The following is a 27711-nucleotide window of genomic DNA, read 5'->3' as shown; positions in this document are numbered from 1 at the left end:
ACACTTTTATTTTTATAGTTTGTTTCATAATACTTAACAATCATTGAGGACGGGTTCAATATGTACAAAGAAACTTTTGCACGAAGAGTCATTTTGCACGGAAGTAGATAAAAAAAGTAACAAAAAAAGTAAATAATAATAAAATACCGACCGAGGGTAAATTGAGAGGTAACAATGATAGTAAAAAAAAAGGAACAAAAAATAGTAAGAAGAAAAAAAAAAGTTACAAGGGTACTGGGTAACAGCAATAGTTGAAAAAAAATAGTAGTAAGAAAAAAAAGTTACCGACTAAGGGTAACAGTTATGGTAAAGAAAAAAAATATAATTAAAAAAAATTAACCCGTGCAAAAAAGTCTTCGTGCATATTTAATACCTAGCTCAAACATTGATAGTCTAAACGGAATAAAGCATTTACATACTATAGTGCGGTTAAAAAATTACTTAAAAGTCATTAGATTATTAAAAAAACATATTTTTGGAAAATAAAACACACAAAACAAACATGAAGAAAACCTTATACGCAGAAAGAAGCTTATATTAAAATTTTTAATAACAGAACTTAGATATGTAAAAAAGTACTATTACTCTTAAAAGCTCTTAAAAAAGAGCTTTAAAACTACAACAATAGCTTTATTTAAGTTAATGAAAAACAATATTTATATTAAGAAAATAAAATCAGCTTATATGTGCCAATTTCAATTACTGTTGAAAATTTTAAATTTTATTTCTAAGACGATAACTAATAAAATAATTTCATAACAGAAAAGAACTATAAAATAAGTTTCATGATAAAAATGGAAATCAACTAATTGGCAATTGAACAAAAAGATTTTAATTTTCAACCAGTTTTGTTTTTTTAATAAAAAATTGTGTTGAAACTAAAACACTTCCATTTTTAATTATATAAAAAGGAACTCAATTATACGTACTTCAAACCAACATTTTAATATTTTCGAAACTATACTTGGTCAACAAACTGCTGTAGTATTTTAGCCAAATTCAAACCCTAATAAATTTTTAGTATAAAATAGTTATGAAAAATTAAAGAGCAGCGAGTTTAAGTTCAACTTTCAACACTACCACAAATTCAAATCGTAACCATCATGAAACTCATCATCCGCAAACTCATCATCGTCATCTTCTTCCTCGAGCACGTGGTCCACGACGAACTCTTCCTCGTCAGTGTCCAGGACGTGGATCACCTCGCTCCTGTTCAAGTTCTCCACCTTCTCCTTCACCAGCCTCTCCTGCATCCTCACCTTGACGCACACCGAGTTGGAGCGCTTGTACTGGTTGCAGCGCCTCGACTCCTTCACCGTCCTCGTTGCCATGCCGACCAGCATGTCCTTGTCCAGCAGGATCCCGTTTTCGTCCTTTCCCCCCATCACGTGCAGGTCCCCGTCCAAGACTTCCATTGCTGAAAAAACATCAAGTTGTCAACAAAATTTCCTTATAGTGCAGACTTTAAAGGTGTTTATTTTTTTTTTAAGTTTATAAACCTTTTCCAGTTTTATAACCTTAGTTTTATAAGTAAAAAAAAACTGGTTAATTAAAAATTACACGAGCTGAAATTAATTTCAGACACAAACGTTTGATGATGCCAATTTTGGGCTGTTAAGCTTTTTATTAAGCAAGTAATATTATCAGTTAATCACAATTTTCTAATGAGCCAGACAAAACAAATTAACTTAGTAATTACATAATAAAACATCATACTTTTTAAAAAACTTACAAGCAAATTTGATGATTTTTCCCAGTTCGACAAAAACTTCAAACGTCTGCTTCTTCAAGTCATATTTGAATATGCACGGGTAACAATTGCTGAGCAGGTAGACACAATGTCTGTGAAGTGCACAGCAAAGTCTGGCCAACTCCATACCAAGTTCGCTAGTGCTCCATCTGTTGTTTGTTTTAAAGTGAGTTGGTAAAGTTCTAACGGGTTTAAAAGCTAAAAACAATTTTGAAATGCACAGAAGCTACATTTTTTTATTTAAATGTTTTTATAACATATGTTATTTTATGATCTAGAACATGGGTCGGCAAACTACGGCCCGCGGGCAAAATGCAGTCCTAAAAGTCAAAATTTGCGGCCCGCGGGCTCCTTTTCAGTTAGAAATATACATTTTAATCGAATAAAAGGTAAAACTTTCGTAATAAAAACTCTTAATTCAATAAATACTCGTTATTAGTGGTCTAATATTGCTTAAATTATCATATTTTTGATCTTAAATAATATTTTTCTACTGATTAGTATTACTAGAACTTTTTTCTGAATAGTGCGGCCCGTAAGCATATTTTCCGGGAAATTTGGCCCCGAGTTACATAAGGCTGCCAACCTCTGACATAGAACTTATTAATAACTTTCCAAAAATGTCAAAAACTTCTTTCTCATTGTTTTAACTAGTTATCATATTCATAAAACTTTCAGTTAAAATGTAGTTCAACACCAACAATTAATTTACATTTTCCGTATACTACTTAAACTAATATTGGTAAGATTTTGAGTCAGTGGTTGAAAATTAAACTGTTGAGCTGAAAAAAAAAAGTAAAATTATCTGAAGCGGCGAAACCCCTAACAGAATAAGTTTATATTTTTGCTATAATTAACAGTTCTGAATATAGTAGTTTAAAAAAATCCAAGTTGAGGAAAACTAATGACTTCATTAAAAAAGTAATCAGGTGCACTTCAATATATATATATATATATATATATATCTCACAGCTTATACAAAATTAGTCCGGATAAGTACAAGAAATTAATTTTAGAAAACACTAAATCTACATACAAAAATCGGAAAATAGTCTCATCGAAAAAATTAATAATGAAGCAAAAAAAAATAGTTACTAAAAACAAAATAAAAGGTAAAATTCCTAAACTATCTCAACAACAGTGTTACATTACTTAAAAAGATCATAAACCAAACTTCCTAAACAAAATAAGCTGTAGAACAATTAATTCGGCAAAAACTTTTATTAGTAAACCTGCTAAAACAAATTTAGATAAGATCAACAATCTAATAAGATTAAAAGCAATTTAAGACAATGGAAAAATACATATGAGGTATTGGAATCGGTTCAATAACTTAAGTAATAAATCAACTTCAAGGTTTATTAAATTCCATATAGTTAGCTTTTATCCAGACATCTCAGCAACAATTTTTGAAAACTCATTTAATTTTGCTGCAGGCCTAACTGAAATCACGAAAAATGAAAAAGACTTAATCAGACATTGCTGCAAATCAGTATTGTTCCACGAAGGTGAACCATGGTCGAAAAAGCATAACAAGAACAGTTTTGATGTACCAATGGGAAGCATTCATGGCGCAGAAATTTGCAAACTAGTTGGTCTATATACTTTTGATATATTGAAGAAGCAAAATATCTTTAGTGATGGTAAATTTGGCATTTACCATGACGATGGTTTAGCAGTGGTGTACATTCTACCGGGACCAGATATGGAGAGAAAAGTTAAACAGCTAAGAAATTTTTTTTAAAACATTGGCTTTGATGTTACCATTGAATACAATCTGTTTGTAACAGACTTCCTAGATGTAACTTTAGATCTACAAAATAAAAGCCACAAGCCTTATAGAAAACTAAATGCGCATAGCTTTCACATTATTCACTAAATGGTTTATGTAAATAGCAAGTCAAACCATCCAGAGCATGTGTTGTAATACATACCGTTCGCAGTGAATAACCGCCTCCAAAAGATCAAAAGATTTCTAGCAGTCAAAGCATTTTCAAGGAAACAACCCAACAATACCAGGAAGCTATAACAGCAAAATGGTATGATCACGAGTTAGCCTATAGCCACAAAAACGAGAAGGGTAAGAACAATAAATAAAGGATGCTCCATTCTGCAAAGCGTGGCAAATCGGGTTGGGAAATGCTTGCTAGAGATTGTGGATAAAAACTTTACTGAAGACCATCAATACTGTAAAGTTGTCAACAGGAAGAACTAAAAGTGTCCTATTCCTGCATGCTAAACATGAAACAACTTATAATGGCACACAATCGAAAGATTTTAGACACGTAGGACAAATAGAGGGGAATGTGTGACTGCAAAAAACAAGAATGCCCGGTAAATGGAAGTTGCCTGATGAAAAATATTATATACAAAGCGACTGTCATAACTGAAAACTAGACCAAGATTTATGTTGGCTCTACTGGACTATCGTTCAAGAATCGCTACACAAAACACAAATACAGCTTCAAACATGAAAAACATAGAAATGTGACAACTTTATCACAGTACATATGGAACTAAAAAATTACAATATTAATTTCAAAATTCACTGAGAAATATTAACAAGAACAAAAAACAAATAAAGTTTATAAAATGGATGCAAATTATGCAATGCGGAAAAAATCTAAATTTTAAATGTGAAAAAATCAGAATCTCTAAACAAAAGAAACGAATTACAAACTGGCTGTATACATTACCAAAAGTAATTTATTTTAAATTCTGTTAATAATTTTGTCTGAAATCAATTAACTATTCTATTATTACGTAATAATTAATTTTGTATAATTGTATTGCTGTATTTACAAGTTTGTTTTTCATTGAATAAAACACTTGGCTGAAGACGCGTATTGAACGCAGAAACAGCTGTTCCAAGTAAACATTTATTTTGTGTTTTTTAATTTTAAATATATATATAAAAAATAATATAAAATAAGGTTAATGTTTAAACTTAAACACTTTAAACTGAGCCCACTTGAAGGGCATTTAAATAATTTATTGAAATGGCGATTTTAAAAATTCTGGAACATATGTTTCATAAAGCTTTAATTTTTCATAAAGCTTTAATCATCAGCCAGTTAAATTCAAAATAAAAAGCACTGTACTAAACAAAGATACAAAAGTTATGCAAAAAAACAAAAAACAGTATGACGTAATATTGTACATTACAAATATTCAGTACAAAAATCGATCTACCTTCTAACTAATCAAACAACTAAAATCAACGAAAACAACAGTTAATTGACTATAAAATGCTTCAAAATTTGTTGTGTTTTAAGAGAAGCTTTTTTATATGTCGACAAGACGATATAAATTCCCTCCTCTTATTTAAACAACCTTCCTTTTTTAACGCATACACAACGGCTGTTGATTCTTTTAAGCACAGCCTACAAACAGGGTTGTTACCATCTGCTATTGGCTGTGCTCTTTTAATCACCTCCCAAGTTAATTTAAAATCAATGTTTTTGCGCTTAAGGCCGCAAACATACTTCGAAAGCTCAGTTTCATTTTCGTATACACCACCTTTTTAAGGATTTTTTATGGTTGGCATACCGAAATCTGAATTGAGTGGAGCATAAGCCGATGTAGAACTTCTTTTCAAGGTCAGAGTTAACTGTTGCCTTGTAAATAATGTTCTCTGACCGGCAATTGCCCCCCTTCAAATTATATTTACAGCCACCGGCGCAATTACACTGATTTTTGATCAAATTACTTTTATTTAAAATCCTTTGATTATGTGACTTAATTAATCTCTCCAAATTCGCCATACATGAATAACTGATTCGCATATTATGTTTGTTAAATATCTTTGATAATGGGTTAGTTTTGTTGAAATGTCTTTTTACTAGATTTATAAATTCTCTGCCGATGTTTGTTTTAACTGAAGTACAGAATGGGGGATTATACCAAATTATATTTCGCTTTCTTTTACTTTTATTGGTCGTTTTGTTTTTTTGCTCCGTTGTTTCAAAATTAAGTTTATCATTGTAACCGCATTTTTTCATTATTAGTTCGTAATCTTGTTTTGTCTTTAAAAAGTTTTCTTCGTTGCTTGATCTTTTATTTAAACGTTTATTAATTATTTTTGGTATTTGGTTTATAATATTTTTTGGGTGGCTAGAATATTTATTTATATACATAATTTTTGCGATTTGCTTTTTATAAGGCATATAGGAGAGATCATGCAAGTTGAGCTTCACATCCAGGTAGTCAGTCGTCAACATTGGTGATTCAATAGTGACTCTTAACCCCATAGACTTGAAGAAGGCGTGCGTTTGTTTTTTTAGCCTTTCAACTATAAAGCCAGAAGAATTGGGCAGTACAGCTAGACCATCGTCCCTGTACAACCCAACTCTTTCTAAACCAAAGATATTCTTCAACTCATCTAACAAAAAAAGACCTACTAATTCACATAACTCTGCACCCATGAACGATCCCTTCGCTACATCAAAAAGAGAGCTGGTGTTATTTGCTCTCTTCTTTTGCCACAGGTTTCCTTGTTCATAAAGTACTGATTTACATGCATTTTTTATTAGACTTAAGTCTTCAGTAGGTACGCTAGTATAAATACCAGCAAATTTTAGTGATTTTATTACCAATTCTTCGCTGATAGAAGGATAAAAATCGACTACATCAAACTTAAAAAAGCTGTACGTTTGTTTTTCCAAACCAGTGAACCAATTTAAGACTTGGTCTGTATCAGTCCACTGCATAAGTTTAGATTTTAAACGCACAGCCTTATTAATGCAGTCAATCTTAACCTTAACTATGCGACCTACATCGGACTTAGAAGTATTAATCAATCTACATTTGGGATGTGTCAAAAAGTTATCTTTATGGTCTTTGACCGTTATGTATGCGTTTTTTAAAGGCAATTTTTTAATCCTATCGTGTATTTTTAAGTTTTTAGTTAAATTTTTAGCTTCTACATTAATATCATTTAAAGTTTTATCAGTACATTTTTTGTAATCTTTAGTAATATTGTCTTTTAATAATTTTTTATAGTCACTTACTGAAATTTCGTAAAAATTAGAAGTTTTATTAGAAGTCGTCTTGTCGACATATAAAAAAGCTTCTCTTAAAACACAACAAATTTTGAAGTATTTTATAGTCAATTAACTGTTGTTTTCGTTAATTTTAGTTGTTTGTTTAGTTAGATGGTAGATCGATTTTTGTACTGAATATTTGTAATGTACAATATTACGTCATACTGTTTTTTGTTTTTTTGCATAACTTTTGTATCTTTGTTTAGTACAGTGCTTTTTATTTTGAATTTAACTGGCTGATGATTAAAGCTTTATGAAAAATTAAAGCTTTATGAAACATATGTACCATAATTTTTAAAATCGCCATTTCAATAAATTGTTTAAAAGCCCTTCAAGTGGGCTCAGTAGAAGATGTTTAAGTTTGAACATTAACCTTATTTTATATATATATATATATATATATATATATAATTTATTGGAAAAGTACGATTTTAAAAATACTGGTACATATGTTTCATAAAATCGTACTTTTCCAAAAAAATATTTAAAGGCCCTTCAAGTGGGCTCTGTAGAAGGTGTTCAAGTTTAAATAATAACCTTGTTTTATATATATACATATATATATATTCATTATAGTTGATCGCTTACAAATACAGGGTTGCCACTCGTTTTTTCAATTTTTTTTTCCAGGTTTTCCAAATTTCTTCCAGGTTTTCAAAAGTACACATTTTTGGGTCTATTTTTAGTTTTAAGTTAATTTATATTTAAGAAACTGTGTTAGATATATAAAAACATTGAAAAGATACTGTAAAGTTACTAAAAATGTGTCTTTAAATAAAAAAACTTTTTGATGATGACAAAAAATATTAATTATATTATGGATTTTTGGTGTCAAATCAAAATTTTACTACTGAAAATGTTTAAATTATTAAAAATTCCAGGTTTTTTGACCAAAATTTCAGGTTTTTCAAGGTTTTCAGGTAAAGTGGCAACCCTGCAAATAGTTCATGTAAAAACACAAAATAACAAGATTAATAAAACCTTTAAGTTGAGCTTAAATATATATATTATGAGTATAATCTAGTAGTATTTAACATACTTTTTGAAAACTTGACAATTTCTTCTTAACTAATCAAAAGCAAAAACTTTAATTACATAACCAATTGTAAAAACAATTATAAGAAATAAAACTTGTATATGTAATGGTTACTTGTGATCCTACAATAAAGCTATAAATAATTATTTTTTTACGACAAATAAACATGTTAGTTCAAGAACTAACTTGTTTAATAAAGGATCATATATTTGTATGATATTCAGAATGTTTTTCTTTGGACGACCACTATTGGAATCAACAGAGACCCCTCCAAACAAGTATATCTTGTTTCTCCACACAACTGAACCTACATTTTTATTAATGCAATAACTTTATGAATGAAAAAGTTAAAAAAGAATAAAGTCTATTAGTAAAGTGAATAAATGAAAAGGTATACAAATAACTTAAACAATTTTTCTAATAGATAAACTTTTATTTCTAGTTGATTTAAAAAATTGTGTATTTTTACAAAAAATTAAACATCCCACAGTGGGCTCTAATGGCGCTCAACTAGATATATTGTTAAAAAGTATGTGCATATATTTCACTTTATTAATCAATTTATAAATACTTTGCTTTTAATTTACTAATTAAAGAGCAGAAAACAACTAAATAAGTTTTAGTTTATTATTTAACTTAAGCTTTTTTATGAAAACACTCCGGGTTTATCTAAACAATAAACAAAACTTTTTTTAATTTAGTTCAAAACTTTATCAAAATATTTTTTAACCGGTTAAGTATTTTTTAGAATAAAAGTTAGCAGCCTCTAAGTAGAGATTTCAAAATATGTTTTATTTATTCTGTTTCATTTTCTATAAAAATATAGGTGTTTGTTAAACTAATCATTAAATTTAATCATATTTATACTTAAGTTGTTTCTCTGTTTTAACAGATTTTAGATTCTTAAGTACAAAATTTCAATGTTTAATAAGAAAATGTTCTACTTAATCTAATGAGTAAAAAATGTTTAAAAAATTTAAGGGTACTTATTGGAAAAAACTGCATGTGAAACATAAATGTTTTGATGAAAGACTATCTAATTTTAATTTATTTACTAAATCTATCAAATAATTGATTTACACATTTAGAGTAAAGTCCATGCAGATATTTTTGACAACAATGTATTTTTTAACTTAAAAAATACCTGTGCAATACTTATAATTTGAGCTTTTTGTAAAAAATACTTTGAAATGTGCTGTTAATTTTACTTTCAATTAATACTAGTGTTAATTAAATTAAAATTTCATTACAACTTTCCTTTCAATTAAAACAATTATATTATAACTGTTCAAAAATTTTCCCGTGAAAAAACTTTTCTGATAAACCAGGCTCGCCGATTATAAAAGTTACCCATTTCTAAATTTTAAGCTCTATTTGTGCTGTTTTTTATACAATTTTGTTATAAAATTTAGTTTAAGGACCAAAAAAAGTGCAGCAAATATACAGTTCTGAAATTTATAAAAAAGAAACTAAAACAATTCGATAAAATTTCGTAAACAAATACTTGAAGTATCTTTTTAAAACTTTTGGTGTTTTATTTTTCTTTCAGAGTTAACTTTACAAATTTCCACATATCCAAATTTAGTATAAACAAAAATCTCTCAATGGCTTTGAAAAAGCTAGAATTACTTCAGTTGTAGATGGAATTTAAAAAATTAGTTTTAAGCCATAAGTTCATCAGAATTTTTTTCTTGCTAATCAACAATATTCAGGAAAATTCAAAAACTAATTAATCGTAAACAAACAAGAACTAAATTTTAGTAAATTTTAGAACATTAATTCTACATACTAAGGACATACTATGCCTGAAAACTAAATGTAAATAAGAATCGAGCAAAAAAGAGAAACTGTTGACGTTTGAACAAAAATGTTTTGTGTTGAGTTATATTTTATTGAAACTAATATAGTCATACTCTTATGCTAGAAACAAACACAAATACCATACACAAACAAACACTAACAGTGTGCGTAGCACCTTTGCGGCATCGGGGCCATTTGAGTCCAACGGTATCTGCCCAAGTCGTATTTTTCAATCGAATCGAGAACTATCGGCTTCCTCGGTCTTTCAATCTCCACTTGTAATCCACCTGGTTTCAATTCAAAAAGTAATAACATTTCAAAGGTTACAACAAGCTGACATTTGTTTTAAAATAAATACGAAATCAACGGCGTTTTCAAAGTTACCATGCAACCCATTTAAACCACAAACTTTCCAAGGTTTCTTACAAGCGAAAACCAACCTGCAGCGTACAGACTGCCGCAGCATGACACCAGTGTGTGCCTTTCCCTGGCAAACTCCATCTCGGGCAGTTCCGACCAGATGAACGTTCTGCAGTCGAGCATCGAGACCGCAGAGGTGCTCCTCAGTGACGAATGAAGCTCCTTCACCACGTAGCTCGGGTAATGGCCTCCGCACAAAACTATCGACTGGTCGTGCGCCGTGGCACTGCAAAGTTGAGTTGATTAGAGCGACATTTCTTTAGTTTTTATTAATGGTACTGTTCGATCTATCGACTTAATATTCGACACTTTAAGTGGTTTATGTGAAAATCGTTAACAGACTGTTGTTGTTGAAGACTATCAACAAAAAAAATAATTTACAAGTGTTAAAAATAAAACTTTTAATAGAACCTGAAGACATTTTTCAATTTCATACCTTTATTTATAAACTATTTAGAAATTTATAAAAAAAATAATTATAATAATAGGTTTTCCTCAAAGCATACCGAATATAGCTGTTTAATAAACCATAATCTTGTATCAAATTTATAGCTGTTTTTAAATTTAAATAATATTTTTTATATTTACTTTAGATTTTTTTTTGGTATAACTAGTTATAAAATAATAATAAACTAAAAGTAGAACTTAATAAAGGCTTAGTATTGTAAGAACAATATCATAAAACAATAACAAAATAAAACTTAAATTAGTTAAGAAAAATTTAAAGTTTTATTAGAAATGAAAATGAATGCAAATTAACGAGCAATGAGCTGAGAAGTGTAAGTTTCAGATTACTTTACTTAAATTTACAGTAAATATAAAGAAACTCAAATTATATAACTTGAAAGCATTTTGAAATTAATTTCTGGACTAAAGTTAGCTGCCGAAACAAATATGACTAACTCTTTTTCTAATAGCAACTTAAAATGAATTATTTAATGTAGTCTGTATTTTTTTTATAATAGGGATTGGACAGCTTTAAAAATTGTGATCTACGTGTAGAACTAACAACAACTTATTCAGTTGCAAACATGACTAACGCAAACGTGTGAAGAGATTTGTGCCTTGAAGTTATTTTTTCCATGAACGCAGATCGGCCCATTCTTTTTCCGTCCTTGATAAACTCGATGTCTGCCACCCACGAGGCAGGTTGCTGCCCGCCAACAAGCGCCAACAACTCAACGCGTCCTGCTGGACAAAATCAGTTGAACAACAAGTGGCAAAATTCATCAGATAAAATATTAATAAGTTACAAAAAATATAAACTGAAACCGTTAAACTGTCATACATGTACCTACATTTTTCAAGACATATCAAAGAAGTTTTATAATAAACTAATTTCTGATTTTTACTCATTTTTAAAGGAATACAAACAATTTAAAACATAATCATCTTATCTAAATTTTCAAAGTTCTAAGTAAGTGAGTATACAAAACACCTATACAAAAGTATAATACTTTTGTTATATGAAAAAAAAAGTATAAGTTATCAGTTTGAACCATACTGAAACAAAACTAAATGCTATTAACAAAAATAAGTCTAAATTTAATTTATCATAGAGTATCTAATATCACCAAAAAAAAGTTAATAAATTAAAACACAATGATTTTAGTTAAAATTTCATTGTATAGATGTTTAAGTTGTCGTAGTTTTAAAGTTTCGAAATTTGAAATGTCATAATTTAAACTGTCAAAACTCGATTAGTCATGTTACCATTTCAGAAATCTTTAATACATACTAGCTTAATTCCCTATATTAAAACTCTAGAAATTAGGGGGTGCCAAACTAGTAAAAATGGACAACTTTAAAGTTTTGGCCAAAATTTTAAGACTTATTTATATACATTATATACGCAGTCTTCTACCAATACCAGGATTTCCATTGGTTTTTGGCAAAATTTCTTGGGGTTTTCAAAAATTTTTCCAGGTTATCAAAAGTACACGTTTTTGGTTAAATTTTTAGTTAATTAAGTTTAAGGTAAAAAAACTTTTTTAAATAATATAACACTATTGAAAACATACTGTAAAGCTATTTTACATGTGATTTTTAATTAAAAAGTTTTTGATGATGACAAATTTTATTTTTATGATAATTTTTAAAGTCAAATCGAAATTTTACTACTTGACATGTAAAAATAGTATAAAATTCCAGGTTTTTTATTGATTTTTTTTTTCAAATTTTCAGGTTTTTCTAAGATTCCAGGTTTTGTGGCAATCCTGCGATACACTTGAGTGAATTTGTTCATTAATTTTTATATCATTGAAATTACTTCTAAATTCTTTATACCCTATTTTTTAACACTTAACCATACACGTATTTCAACCTTAACCCTAACAATTTTACAAAAAAGTCTAAATCAAAAAACCTTTCTAGAATAAATTTTCTGAAAAACCTTTAATTGTTCTACAAACAGCTATGACTTCTTCATAGTCCTAAAATGCTTTGAATGAAGAAGTATTTAAACTCTGGTAAACTCTATGTTACATTGAAATTACAGCAGTTTCATTAAAAGAGCTACATTAGTTTATGTTTACAAAAAGCATAGTATAACACTACTATACGTTTTAATAACTTAAACTTTTTCGTATCACAATTTATTGTGAGTATTTAAAGCCAACCGCTAATTCTCTTAAAACTTGCCAGTGTTTATATGAATTTAAAATATTATAACATGAAAGAAAAAACTAAGCAAGTACTGAAGACAAGTTAAAAATTAAACTTAATAAAGATTTTATATTTAGAAAAACCACCCATTAAATGATTGAACTTATATTAATTAACAGTAACTGCACAAAAAAAGCTTAAATTTAATGATTCAAAACAACTAGCTTGACTAAACTATTAAAAATCTATATACTTATCTGAGTATTTCTAAAATTTAAGACGAGCCTGAGTGAGTGGTAACTTTGGAGTTAGCTATTTATTTAAAATAACTCACTGTTACAATTTCTCGGTTTGACTCTGAAGCTTTTACCTCTTTTGAAATTTGTAATTCCTGCACAGAACATTTCAAATACTTCGCTAAAAACCTTCTTTACTTTTGGATTAGTTTCTGAAATCTAATAAATTAACAGTTATAACGTGAAATGGTTTTTAAGCACAACTTTTATTTTTTATAAAACTATCTTAACAATGTATATTTAATAAAAATATTTAAATTAACTAAAAGCATAAATAAATAAAAATAAATAAGTAGATAACGAAAAACGGTTATTTTAAAATAAAAAAAATTGTAAGATAAAATAATTTATAAACTCATTTCAGTTAAACATTATAAACTTTTTTTAGAAATACTGCTAATTTCATACATGCTATTCCGAAAAACACTAACTTGTGTATTTTAGAAGTACAACAAGGTATGCAAAAAGTGCATTTTAAATACTATAACAATTTACTGATTTATTCAAGTAATCAATAGACCTTTTGCTGTTTAACTCACATGTTTAACAAGGGGATGGTTCGTAAAAGTATAAAAGTATTGCGAGTTTAACTGCGAGTATCTGATGCAACGAAACAAGTCAGCTTGCTTGTCGTCGTTTTCCAACACCATCTCTTCCTGAAAGTAACATTAGGAAATTACGAGAACTATCAAAACACATAGTTATGATATGCTGTTTTGAATAAATAAAATTATTTATTCATGTTGTTGAAAATATTTCGTTGCTTTTTGCAGCGTCATCACGGCAATGTATCAATTTATCAACTACTAAAGTTCGTGCACTTCGAACTTTAAGGTAGTGAAATACTAAACAACTAATGAAGAATTTTATTAATTCTAAAAAACATTTTTAATTATTATGAAGTTTCTAAATAACACATAAATAAGTAATGAACTTTACCATACGACCACCAACTACAGTATCAAAGACAACCTACGAACGTTTTCGTCCTTATTAGGACTCATAGTCGAGAGAAACCGCTGTTGGTATCCAACATAACCAAGCAGGCTTAAGTGCATGTGCACTGAAGCAACCGTTTGAGGGTAAAGTCCGAAAAATTGACGCAGTCAAATCTTTCATAGCCGAACGTATAAGACATTGTCAGCTTATTGTGGTATTTTAGTTTACGCTCGTTTTAATCGCAGACACTGGTTTGCACCATTGATGTTGAATAATGAACTTTACCACACGACCATCATTAACAGTATCCATACAACCTACAACCTGTTTCGTCCTTATTAGGACTCTATTCAGGTAGGCATAATCGCGAGAAACTGTTCAACTCAGACGTTGGGTTGTGAACGATTTTTCTGCATTAATTTTTCGAACTTTACTCACAAATAGTCGCTTCAGTTCGACTATGCCTTCCAGAAGACTCCTAATAAGGACGAAACCGGTTGTAGCTTGTCGCGGATACTGTAGTTGGTGGTCATGTGATAAAGTTCATTATTCATTATCGATGGCACGAAACATCTCAACTTTGTTAAAAGATGGCCGAAATAATTACTGGATAAATAACACATTGAAATCTTAATCATAGTCGAACTTAATCATACTTAATCATACTTCCACTAATTAAAACCAGGGTTGCCACTCTTTGAGCCAAAAAATCTTCCCTGAGTGACCAAAAAATTCCCTGAGTAACCTTAAATTTCCCTGAGTTTCCCTGAGTATTTTTCAAATCTTAAAAAAAAAATTTTCTCTTCTTACACAAATTTTTAATACCTCATTTTCATTTTTCTTCTTTAATAATAAAAGGAAGGTTTTATGTGTATGCTTCTGCATTAAATTTATGAAAAAAACTGTTTTCAAAAACTCAATCTTAAAAGGTTTAAACCAATTAAAAATTAAAAACTAAATTTTTGCACAACTTTGTGTAAACTTGTTAGTTAACTTTCTACATAAAAGAATAAAGTTTAATTTGTTTGACATTTTAATTGACAAAATTTAATTATACTATAATAATAATTTCACATGAAGAACTCACTTAAATGTATACATAATAACTTCATTATGACTTGTATGTCTTTCCTAGCAACTGTTCTGAATGCAGTAAATAAAACTTAAAAGCTTAACATTATTGTAAAAAAACCTGCAAAAAGAAAGTTTAAAGAAATAGCTAAAGAAATATCTCATATCAAAGTACAACTTAATACCTAACAACTGATACAAAATAATCTAAAATTAAAATTTTTTTTATGTCTTTTAGATGTTCATACACAATCTATTTTAAATAACTGATATCTAGTTTATATCAGCTGATATACTAGTTGAACTATTAGCCCCACCAAAATAAGAAGTAATTGCATTAATTTACTCTTAGAGGCTTTCAATTTAAGATGTTTTTTCGACATACTGTGCGATTTCAATGCCCTTATACCCATGTTGGATAAGGCCATTGGTGTATCATCACCACACCACTTACATTTAAACTTCTCTTTGTCTACATCCTCAAGTAACCAATCTTTGAAGTGTTCATGGTTAAGCCAACTTTTTTTAAACAAGGTTTTAAACTGTACTTTACTCATAATACTTAAAAAAGCTTTTAAATTAAATCTGCAAAAAAGTTGTAAAGTATATTAAAACATTCACACTAAAAAATTAATTACCATTACTGCTACTACTTTTGAAATTATTATTTATAAACAAAAATTTAACCTCTATTTTTTAACAAAAGTAATACAACACTAATCTGTATTCATTTTAATTTTTTTTACTGAAAACAAGTAGTTGTAAACAAATAATAAATAACTTTATTATTTAAAAAATAAGAACTAATAGTACAACATAGTGTTTTTTAAACTACATAAGTAACTAAAAATAAAAAGTTTATAAGAACTTTTCAATGAATAGTTAACAACTACTTTCATTTCTCTAAACTGTTTGATTTTTCTTAAGTAAATATAAATTTAAAACTTAAAAAAACTACCATGTTAATACTAAGAATATTGAAGAACTAGCCGCAAGGCTAAAAAAATTCTAAATAACCACTTAAATAATAAAAATTACTACTTTTGAACAAAATATTGAAACTGGATTAACTAAACCTCATTCTAGATCTAGAAAAAAATTTCCCTGAGATTTTCAAAAACTTCTCTGAAATTTAGAGAAAAATCAAAACTTCCCTGAGTTTCCCTGAGTTAAAAGAAAAATGCCAAAATTCCCTGAGTTTCCCTGAGATTTTCTACAGTTTGAAAATTCCCTGAGTTCCCTGAGTGTGTGGTAACCCTGTAAAACATAAAATAACAACAATAAAGAGTTTTTTCAGTTAACCTACCAATAAAATCTATAGAATAAAAATAATAAACTTTGAAATTTTTGTGAAAAAATTAAGCTAATTTCAATAAAAGAGTATAACTTGAAAATTATATTATAAAGGTATGGTTTATATTTTAAGTTATATTATCTACTAGATCCACAAAATAAGGATCTGACCTGGCCTGGATCCTGAATAAGGTAGATCACTACATAAAACATAAATATCATTAAAACTAAACAGTATTCAGGGTTGCCACTCGTTTTTTCAAATTTTTTTTCCAGGTTTTCCAAATTTCTTCCAGGTTTTTAAAAGTAAACATTTTTGGTCTATTTTCAGTTTTAAGTTAATTTCTATAAAAGAAACTGTGATAAATAGTACAAAAATATTTAAAAGATGCTGTAAAGTTACTTTAAATGTGTTTTTTAATAAAAAAATTTTTGATGATGACAAAAAAATCTTATTTATATGATGGATTTTTTGTGTCAAATTGAAATTTTAGTACTGAAAATGTTAAAATTATCAAAAATTCCAGGTTTTTCCAGGTTTTTTGATCAAAATTCCAGGTTTTTTTCAAAATTTCTCAAATTCCAGTTTTTCCAGGTTATTTTTGCCTAAATTGTCGAATTCCAGGTTTTTCAAGGTTTTTCCAGGTTTCCAGGTAAAGTGGCAAGCCTGAGTATTAAACAACTTCTTATTAAATACTAATAACATAATACTTTTAAAGTAAACTTTAGTTTATTTATAATATTCAAGTTAAAAGAAAAACTTTTTTTTTTTCGAGTAACAATAAACTCTTTAATGAAAAATAAATAAATTTGATATGAATAAATATACTCAGAATAACTATATAGTTAATAAAAATTATTATGATAATATTCAATTTTTATATAGCTTTAGTACGATTTAAGTTAAATTGGAAATTATTAAAAACTATAAAAAGTAGAAATATATTAAATAGACAAAAATTTAAACTCAACAAAACAAAACGTTTAAAAAAAACAATTAAAAACAGATAAAAGTTATAACATTTTTTTCGCAGAAACTCTATAGAAACTACGATAAATAAAAATTTAAAAATACTAACATTTTCTTTAATATACTTTAGCACAACTTCTACAACACATTCTTCCTTATAAGCTTTAATACGATCATCTTTTAAGTAGTTGGTGAGCCTTTCAATTGACAGTTGGTTGAAATCATTTTGATTGATTTGGAGAAAGTTGCTGAACAGTGTTTCAGTAAATTTCTCTGTTAGTCTATCTGCAGAAAATGATGTTATTTATATAGGGAGTATTAAAATTAATATTTATTTTAATGAAGTTTGTAACAAATGTTTGCTACATATTTAATATTTTATCAATTTAAATTTCTACAGTCTTTACAAAATTACCTTATGTAAAAATAAACAAGCTACCTAATCCGTATTTTGTAGCAATGTCTAAAAACTTGAAGTACACAGAATGGTGAAAGTGTTTACTTAAATATTCCTCCAATCTTTGCTTTAAACATTTTATTTGAAAATACATTGAAGCTTCCAACATCTCCTAATTTTGTATTATGGATTTAACTTTATTCAAATGAAATAAAAACCTCAATTTAAAACATTTGTATTAAATAATTTGTTAAAGAATTTACCATCTTGATTAAGTTTAAAAATAAATTTATTTATTAAATAAGCACTGTAATTTTGGTAAGTTACTTTAGGAGTAACAAGGAAAAACCTCATAATTGTCTTGATTTATAGTAGTAGGGTAGGAGTAACAGTATCTGATAATATCCTTGACTGTTTGGTTAGAAAAATTTGTTATTGAAACAATTCTTTCTTTGGACTCACGCATTCTATAAATTAATATTTTTAATTTGAAAACTATAGAAGCTGAACATATAACATTACAGAAAACCATTTATTTAAAGCTACTTTGCAAACTGGGTCATATCTAAAAGCTTTATAATTTAAATTTAAAAGAAGAATCACAAAAAAATATCAAAAGCCTCACTCATGGGAAAACATAGCTGAAAAGTAATCGCTACATGACACCAAAATTGTTAGATGACAATTAATTTCAGCTGATTCTGTTTTTACCACAACGTCGCAGTGAAGATTGTTCTGTTTAAAATATTCATTTAAGTTTATTACATTAGTTAATAAACTTGATATTATGTTTTAAAAAGGTTTCAATGTAATTGAAAAAAGTTTAATATTTAATAGGTAAGCAAACTGTCTTTAAAACTATTTAGTCAGATGATCAAAAGCTTGTAAAATTCTACAAACTTCAAACAAATTCTGAAGATTAGAGCTACCCTTTCTTGTGAAAATGTCATCAGCATTAGGATCAAAACGTGTTTTGCGCTTCCTTGAAATAAAATTTATTGTTTAAACATTTACAAGTGTTACCTTAAGATAAAAACAAAACAAACAATTAAAGTCTTACCAATTAATGTATAAACTATTTTTAACAAAACTATTTGAATTTAAAACTAAATCAATTATTAAAGTAATGAGAGCGCAATGACTATTTTCAAACCAAATACTTTTTGTAGATGTTTATATTACAGGGTTGCCACTTTTTGAGACAAATAACTATCCTGAGTGTCCTTAAACTGTTTTAAGTCATCCTGAGTTTTTTAAATATTTAAAAAATAATCTTAAATAAACTTTTGAAAATTTTTTATTAACTTTTAACATCAAAATATTGAGCTTAGAACAATAAATCTCATTTAAATTCTAGAAAAAAAATAGACTGAGATTTTCAAAAAATCTTAAAACTATCCTGAGCTTTTTACAAAAAACCAAACTGGTCTGAGTCATTCTGAATTTATTTTGGATTTATTTTGGTAAGCTCCTCATTATTATGCCTGCATGAGGAGTGTGAATTAAAACAAAATGTATTGAAGTTTATCGTAGTAACTATTGTTGATGGTCAATGGTCATGCAGTCATTACAAAGTTAGCTCAGTTTAAACTTTATATACTGACAAACTAATTCTTATATGAGTTTGGTTTCCAAATGTAGTTTAAAAAAATAATTATTTCATTTTAATATTACTTTTGTAAAACTTCTTAAAAATTTTTTTTGTTAAACTAGATACACTTTTTTTAAATCTTGAGGTCCCTAGCTTAAAAACTGTAGTGTGTAAAATATTTTGAATAATTTTTTAAAACTTTGATTCAATTACAGATGAAATATATGCCCTTAATACATCTATATAGTAAGATTATTTTAAAGCTGATTGTATCTCAATTTTTTTTTGAAATTCCTAATCCTATATTTATACAAAGTAACTTATAGTTTATACTTCAAGCTAATATAGTTTATAATTTAATTTGCACACTTTGAGAAACACTATTTTTATCATCAAAATAATATTGTGTGTTAATTTGTAAAAAAGTTACATGCTTCAAAATAGTTTTTTTTATGCTAACTTAATATTTCTCTGTAACCAAGTAAAAAAACTACGTCATTAACCAACTATCTCCGACAGTTTATATGTTGTTCAATTCATAATGTTATAGTTTATCAATTTTTTTAATCATTTAAAGGTGATTTAAAACTTATCATTATGTAGCTAAAAATTGTAAAAGTTAGAAGTTTTCATATACTGTGTACACCAGTAAAAAATTATAATAATTATAAGCTTGTAATATAAATTACTTGTGTAAAGAAGATGAAGATCTCAAAATTGACTTTCTTTTTCTGTAAGTTGTCTGAAAAAAAGTAATTAAAAAAATATTACAAACAATTCAAACTATTAAAAGTTCAAATAATGTTAATTTAAAAAAAAAAAAGTTTATAAAAAACTATCAGTTAACTAATCTTTAAATAGATTATATTTTGTATATTTGTAGTTATAGTAATTTATTTAAATTTAAATAAGGTTTGATTATACCAATTCAGTCATCAGACCAGAAGCCTTTGGTAGAATGAGACCAAATTGTGTTCTTATTGCTATTTTATGAAAAAAGTAGTTTTATTTAAAATATAAAAAATATTAGAAGTATTTATTATTTAGTAAGATTAAAATGAGAAAGTTTCAAAAAGATTGCTTAAAAACTGTAGGAGAAGATAATTTAAATTATATAGTATTTTTCTACCTTTTTACTTTTGTCCTTCTATAAGGAACCTACAGAGTTCTCCGACTTTGTACCCTCTTATCTCAAAAACTAATTTGAATTTTACAAAACAGTAAATACAACTGCTAGCTAAATCAAAGATCTAGATCAAGATGTAAAAAATTTCCTTACCCCACTATTGCCTTAACTATTTTTTTGAATATCTTTTAATCTCCCTTAACAGTTCTTGCATTTTTAATTAAAAAAAAAATGTATATAAGGTTTTTATGTGTAAAATATTGGCAAAAACTATCAAAACTACAATCAATTTATAATAAAGTTTTATTACAAATATTTAAAACTAACAAGTACAGTACCCAACCGGCAGTGCATACCTCGGAAACTTTTGTGTTAAATTACCTACAATAAGCCAAATTCAACCATGTAAAAAGCCACTTAAGTTTACAAATAACTCTTAAAGCAAAATCCGTACATAAACGTTTTGTCATAAAAACAAAACATATTTGTTGAAAGATATATATTGGAAGTCTTGAGTATTATTTAATATAAGTATCTATATGGAAGTATTACTTATGTATATATATTAATATCTATATCAGGGGTTGGCCCTCAAAGTCAAATCTGCAGCCTGCGAGCTCCTTTTCAGTCAGAAATATACAATTTAAAAACAAAAAAAATTAAAGATTTTGTGATAAAACTTACACTTAGGCTCTTAATTTAATAAATACTCTTTATTAGTGCTGTAATATTGCTTAACTTATCACATTTTTGACCTTAAATAATATTTTTCTACTGAATACTAGATTTTTTTTTTAATAAATGTGGCCCTCAAAGCTTTTTTTTCTAAATAGTGCGGCCCGCGAGCAACTTTTCCTAGGAAAATAGGCCTGCAAGTTACATAAGGCTGCCGACCCCTGATTTATATTCAACCCACAAAGTTTTTTAATCCATCTTGCTTCTTGTTCCTTTAAAATTTACATAGTACTTATAATCTAATAAATAAAGATTTATGAAAATTGATCATGCTTTTTTAAATTATGTTTGTTTGAAAAAGCAAGTTTAGGGTTTTAAAACTCTAATGCTGCTTACATATTATTTAGCTATTTTAGCATTTTAACTGGTTGTCTAGGTAAAAAACACAACAGTAACGGATAAAATAGTGTGATGCTTGTAGTAGACTGTGGTTTCCATAGTCAATATCAACAGTAATGGATTTGAGAAAGAGTGTTTTTTCAAAAAAACTAGTTTAGGATTTTAAAACTTTAATCCTGGTTACTTATTATTTAGCTATTTTTTAATTTTAACTGGTTGTCTTGGTAGAAAGAGTGCTTAACAATTTTATTAGTTTTATAAGTGTACTTCTTAATCATTTTATTTATTTATTCATACTTTGTTAATCTATACTTTATTTTGGATTTTTACTCTTATGTTTAAATCATGGGGTATGTAAATGTTAACTTCATTATTATTTTTTTGTTTATCTAAATTTGTATAAGTTTTTAAGCATTTTTCATTTCTTTATTCTAATTATTGGGTATGCAAATTTAAATTGCACTGTTCATTTTTTTGTTAAATAAAAAAACTGTAACTGTTTGTTTAAGTTTTGAATTTTATATACAATTTTTAAGTTAATAACTTATTTTATGGTTACTTAAGGGACAAAATTGCACGAGTGCACAAATTGCACAATTATACTTTTGCAGGAGCATAAATTTTTGCCTGGAGGCATTTTTGCACAAGTTGTACTTTTTAATAAATTCTTCAATATAATAAAACAAATATTTCTACACTGAAATGGTTTATTACTTGGTTTTGGTGAGCGTCAGCTGACCTTGTCAAATAAATTCAAAACAGTAAATAACATTTAGACCAGGGTTTCCCAAAGTGGGCGATATCGCCCCCCTGGGGGCGATTTTAGTAATTCGGGGGGCGATTATTAGTAAGGGGGCGAAAGGGTGGGCGATAACTAGTAAGGGGGCGAAAAGGGGCGATTTTAAAATTTTTGGCTGTCATAAGATTTTTACTTTTTTTCTTGCTATTTTACTAATTTTAGCTTGCTATTAATTATTTGACCCCGAGGTAAAACTTAAACAAAAAAGTTTATTTTATTTATGTAAAAAATAAAAAAAAAACAAGTGCTTATGACTCCTACTTTCGAGTAAATACTATATTTTCATTCATATATTTCCTTATTTAACAATTACATAGATCATAGACGATTGGAATCCCTCTCACTGTTTTATAACCTGACATATATGTTATTTGGGATCATAAATATTTTGTAAAAATCTATGTTATTTATTATTAACTATGACCACATGATATTTTCAGTTGTTTTTTGAAAAGACTAAGAAATAAAACTATACAGGGTTGCCAATTTACCTAGAAACCTGGAAAAACTTGGAATTTGACAATTTAGGCAAAAAAAAAACCTGGAAAAAATCTGGAACTTATAACAATTTAAACATATTAAGTAGTAAAATTTAGATTTGACACAAAAAAGCTATCCTATAGTTAAAAATATGGATTCCTTCGAGGCAGATACTTTTGAAGTAAACGACTTACAGGAAACCTTCTCAGACTTACAAACTGACCTTGAACTTAAAGTAAATTCTTCCAAAGAACGATAAGAAAGCTTTTGGACTCAACAAAAACTAAGGCAAAAATATCTAATCATTTGAGAGAAATTTAGATTGTTGTTTATAGCTTTTCCTTATAGCTATGTTGTTGAGAAGGTTTTCAGTTCAGTTATAAACATCTTGAGCAAAAGATCTAATCAAGATATTTATAAAGGAGGTCACTTAAGGCTCTATTTTACTGATTAAGAATCAGATTAGAAAAACTTGCAAGCAGTCATGAACCTCATCCTTCACATTATATTAGACTTCAGTCGCAGACATTATTTTATGAAAGTTTTTTAACTTTATTTGATCTTTTGAAATATTTCTTATTTAACCTAGTTTGTATTGTATTTGAGTAGTCTTTTTATAATAACAACTTTATTAAGCTATTTATTCTACAACAGGTTTGCATAATGCCTAATAAGTATTAATTACGGTAGACTTCCTCTTGAGTTCGCACTTTTTACCCAAAAAAAAAGCAAATTTATATTTTCCTTAATTGAACTAAAGTAAAGTCTATTACTAACTAAATATTAATAAAACAAAATATAAGATGTAACGTTATAAGGCGTTAAATCCTGGAGATCCTGATAAGCTAAGCTTATCGGAATGTATATCACAGATGTTCTTGTGCTAAAACTTTATTTCAACTAACGGCGTTTCACTGCTCTCAAATAAATTTAAGAACAGATCTACGGAGTCTCAAACTTAGAGCTTTTTGAGACTCCGTAGATCTGTTCTTAAATTTATTTGAGAGCAGTGAAACGCCGTTAGTTGAAATAAAGTTTTAGCACAAGAACATCTGTGATAAAACAAAATATATATAATATTTAATAGCTTATATAGATCTATTTTTTTAAATAAAAGTTTGTTTTTTGTTTTAGTGGATTTCATGTTTATTCATAACATTATTGCATATAACATATTGAAATTTGTTATTTTGTAAAAAAAATATGGTTATTATTTTTTGAGATCGCACTTTTTGATTTTTTTCAAAGTGCAAACTCAAACGGAAGTCTACTATATTTATTAAATGGTTTATGTTTTAAAGTTTTTTTTTGACTTGGTTAATTTTGTAGTTCATATTCGTCGTTTTATATTACACTAAAAGTATTTTTAGCATAATAATTAAAATATTTGTTTGAAAGACCTTTATTTGACAGGTTTTTGTTATTACTTGTTTTATCTGTATATAAATTATATCACTATATAACTATTATCTGATTGTAAAATTTCGATAATCATTAAAGTTTTTATTTCTAAAAAGAATTTTTTGGTCTTAAAAGAGTATAAATCTGAGGTCTCTTTTTAAAATGACTTCTACTTTTTCATTTAAAAGTTTCTTAAACTCAATTTTATTTTCTAACTTGATTTATTGCTGTTAAAAAATTTATTATTTTATAAGGAGTTTCAACTATTAATACAACTGTTTTTTGTTTTATCTTAATTCAATATATATATAGGCAATTAGAATATACTTAGTTTATTTTAATACTTTAACACTAGCTTTTAGTTTTTCACTATTTTCCTCTGTTAAATTATTATAGGCTAGTAGCTAGAAAAAAAAACTTTTTAAACAGAATTAAATAAGCCATCAAAAAGACTGCTACAGTTACAAAACAAAATTTTAACATAGTTAAAAATTTTTTTTAATTGATTACTTTCTGTTCACAGAATTAACTGTAAAACATTGGATTTTTTTTTGAATTTTAATGAAGAAAAAAAAATTGTTAGAATTCTGGTTTAGTTCCCTAAAGATTATTCCAAGTCAAATACTATTTCATTGTATTCTACTACGAAACAAATAGTTTAAAAAGTTTAAAATTAAACTTTTAACTTTACAACTAATTTGCTTACAACATATCTTAGCATTGAAATTAATAAGTTTACTCCATTGACTGAAGCTGTTGATGAAACCACTTTTCATTTGAGATAATCAACCAGTCGTTCAAACTTCCTCAAACTAAATCAGAAATTATTTTTTAATTTTTATTTTATTATGTGTAAAATAAACTGTTCATTTTTTATAGTCTTTTAATCTCTGGTATAGTTATTTTAGAATATGCCTATTTATAAAACAATTTAAGTATTTTGTTCGGCTTAAATAAGTTACTTAGTATTAACTTCTAAATGTCCGAAATTTGTTATATGAGATATTATTATTATTATGTCAGGTTTCAGTTAAGATTTCAGATGGGTAACGTACAGCTCAGATCAAGTCGCAGATCCAGTCGAATTCTGACCCGTGAAGTAACTTGAAAACTACTTGTGGAAAATAAATAAAGTTTAGTATTTTGATACTTAATATTTTGAAATACACTTTCAAATCGTTTTCAGTTCACAATAGTATTTCCTAGATCACAATACTACTAAATCAATTTATTACAATTTTGCTCGAGTTTTTTTTATTTTCTTATTTTTTTTTAAATCATGCAGCCCGCAATTACATTTTTTTAACAAGTTGAAACTAGAAAATATTTTTTAGTAAATATGAATTGCTGACTATAAAAGTTGTCCACCACTGACCTAAAAGTTTCATTAGTTTCAAAACAGTTTATATTTAAACAGGATTGATAACAGATTACACAAGGCTTTTTAATAACTAAGTATTTTAATACACTTTACTAGGCTTCTCAGAAAATAACTGTAAATTATTATCTCAAGCCCTGTAAACTACTTGGAACACAAAAGTGCATGCATAAGAAGTACCAGACTAAATTACATTTCGAACACAAATTTTTTTAGCTCAAAAGTTTGTACTCAAAAGAAAAATTACTTTGTAAAATTGTGGGGGGGGCGATTTTTTTTTAAATTACGAAAAGGGGGCGATTTAGTAAATGAGTTTGGGAAACCCTGATTTAGACAATGGCAGTAATGTGAATATGAACTCATTGATGTGTAAAAACATAAACAAAAGAATCTTGACATTAAGTATTTAAATTTTAATGAAAAATGCATAATTGGGTGAACATAATATTGGTATTAATTGATGAAAATGAAAAAGTTAAAAAAAAATACAATATGAACAAAAACACAACATATTCTTTACAAAACTATTTATATTTTTTTATATTTTAATTTTTCATTTATCTTTTTTTTTTAAATATTTTTTATCAACTTTTACTGTTACCCCTAACCCTTACCCTTGGTTGGTAACTTTTTATTTTTTTTTTATTTTTTTCATTATCACTGTTACCCCTAACCCTTTCCCTAGGTCAGCAGCTTTTTTTTTGAATTATTATTATTTTTTTCTTTTAATAATGATTTTTATTAGTTATTTTTTATTTTACTATCACTGTTACCCCTCCTAACCCTTACCCTCGGTCAGTTTTTTTTTTCTTTTTGTTTTTCTATTAGTTTATCCTTTAGTTTTTTTTTTTTTTTTTTTATATCTTGCAAAAATGTAACTTGTGCAAAATTGACCTTTGGTGCAAAATTGTCTTTGTGCAATTTTGTGCCCATGTGCAAATTTGTCTTTGTGCAATTTTGTTCTTATGCAATTAAGTAACCTCGTGTGATATTGTATTTGTGCAATTTTGACCCCTACCCATACCAGCAGTTCATACCTTGAAAGTGCGTACCTATATGACAGTACATATATTACTGTACACAACTTTATACATATTAAAAATTAGAATTATAAAAGTGTTAAATAGTACAGTCACCTCTTGTGAATCTATGCACCTTGTGTCCATAGCAAAAGTGCATAATTAAAGAGAACGTAACTAAACGATGGGTAGCAAATATATCCACCATACTAGCTATTTTCTTTAATAAGTTTGATTACATACAGTTTGTAGACGTTCCTATTTTTAATCACTTGTTTACTTTACTAGTTTTATTCAAGTTGCATTTGTATATGTAATTTAGTGTTGTAATAGCTATCTTTCGTTAAAAAGACACTGATAAAATAAAAGAAAAAATAACGATAAAAATTGTTTATATGTTACAATTTTATTTTTATTTTTACACTTGCCCTCACAAAATCTAACTTTTTTTGAATAGTATTAGAAAAATATTTTGTTAAATTTTAATTGTTAAAGGAATGCTCTATAAAAACTTGAGATTTCTAGCTTAAAATAGATTTATAAAAACCTTTAGCTTTAATTCTTAGAAAATTCACAGTAACAAAATTACAGTTCATACTTTTGCATCAAACTATTTTAACCACTATATCTCCAAAAATATTTGAATTTTTTAATTTTATTTAAAACTGACTTAAAGTTTATGCTTATGTAAAAATTGATGATAAATTTTGTAAAAAAAACTTTAACCTCCCTAAATATGTTATCCAATTTAAATTTATTAAACTTTATAACTATTTTAAAGTAGTACATCTTACAAATTTAACTATATATGTGTATATTTTGGTTATAGACTTGTATTTACTTATAACTTTAAACATGTTTAATTGTTTGTATATTATATAAAAATTTTTAATAAAAAAACTCACTGAATCAGAATCTTCTTCATTAGAATTGTCCATAGTGCTTATTTTTCTATTCTTAGACTTAACTTACCTCTGTTTCAGTTCTAATATAAAAATATTTACTACTTAAAAAGTCTATCTATTCTATAGAATTAGTATGAAAGTATTGAATAAAAAATCAAACATTTAAATTAAGGTTATCTTAATACTATTGATAAAGGTTAATAAAAAACCATATAGGAACACAAGAAACTAGCATTTTTAAATATTTTTCCAGTTAATAAACATTTAACTATAAAAAATATGTTTTAGAGATTTTATAAAGGAAAAAAAAAATAGTCGAC

The 27711-nt window shown here is 27.2% G+C and overlaps 1 protein-coding gene across 2 annotated transcripts; it reads right to left on the bottom strand.

The window, feature by feature from the left end:
- Positions 1 to 609: 609 nt before the first annotated feature.
- On the bottom strand, positions 610 to 27441 carry LOC145834749 (kelch-like protein 41). Of its 2 annotated transcripts, none has more exons than XM_082942256.1 (15): positions 27392 to 27441; positions 19899 to 19951; positions 18519 to 18600; positions 18244 to 18353; positions 17968 to 18085; positions 17661 to 17790; positions 17331 to 17506; positions 13488 to 13604; positions 12987 to 13107; positions 11089 to 11239; positions 10069 to 10274; positions 9790 to 9915; positions 8015 to 8135; positions 1733 to 1899; positions 610 to 1417 (listed from the first exon to the last, which is right to left on the bottom strand). In XM_082942256.1, the coding sequence occupies exons 1-15, from the start codon at positions 27422 to 27424 to the stop codon at positions 1077 to 1079; spliced, it is 2052 nt and encodes a 683-aa protein (XP_082798382.1). In that variant the 5' UTR covers positions 27425 to 27441; the 3' UTR covers positions 610 to 1076. The 2 variants fall into 2 exon arrangements, with proteins under 2 accessions (XP_082798382.1, XP_082798383.1); XM_082942257.1 differs by having other exon boundaries at positions 11089 to 11236.
- Between the last annotated feature and the right edge of the window lie 270 nt (positions 27442 to 27711).

This window comes from Thalia democratica, chromosome 4, assembly GCF_965202585.1.
Source record: "Thalia democratica chromosome 4, ktThaDemo2.hap1.1, whole genome shotgun sequence".
In the NCBI taxonomy this organism is placed as follows: Eukaryota; Metazoa; Chordata; class Thaliacea; order Salpida; family Salpidae; genus Thalia; species Thalia democratica.
Note: the sequence above shows the minus strand (reverse complement) of the source record. Positions and strands in the feature narration are given on the sequence as shown.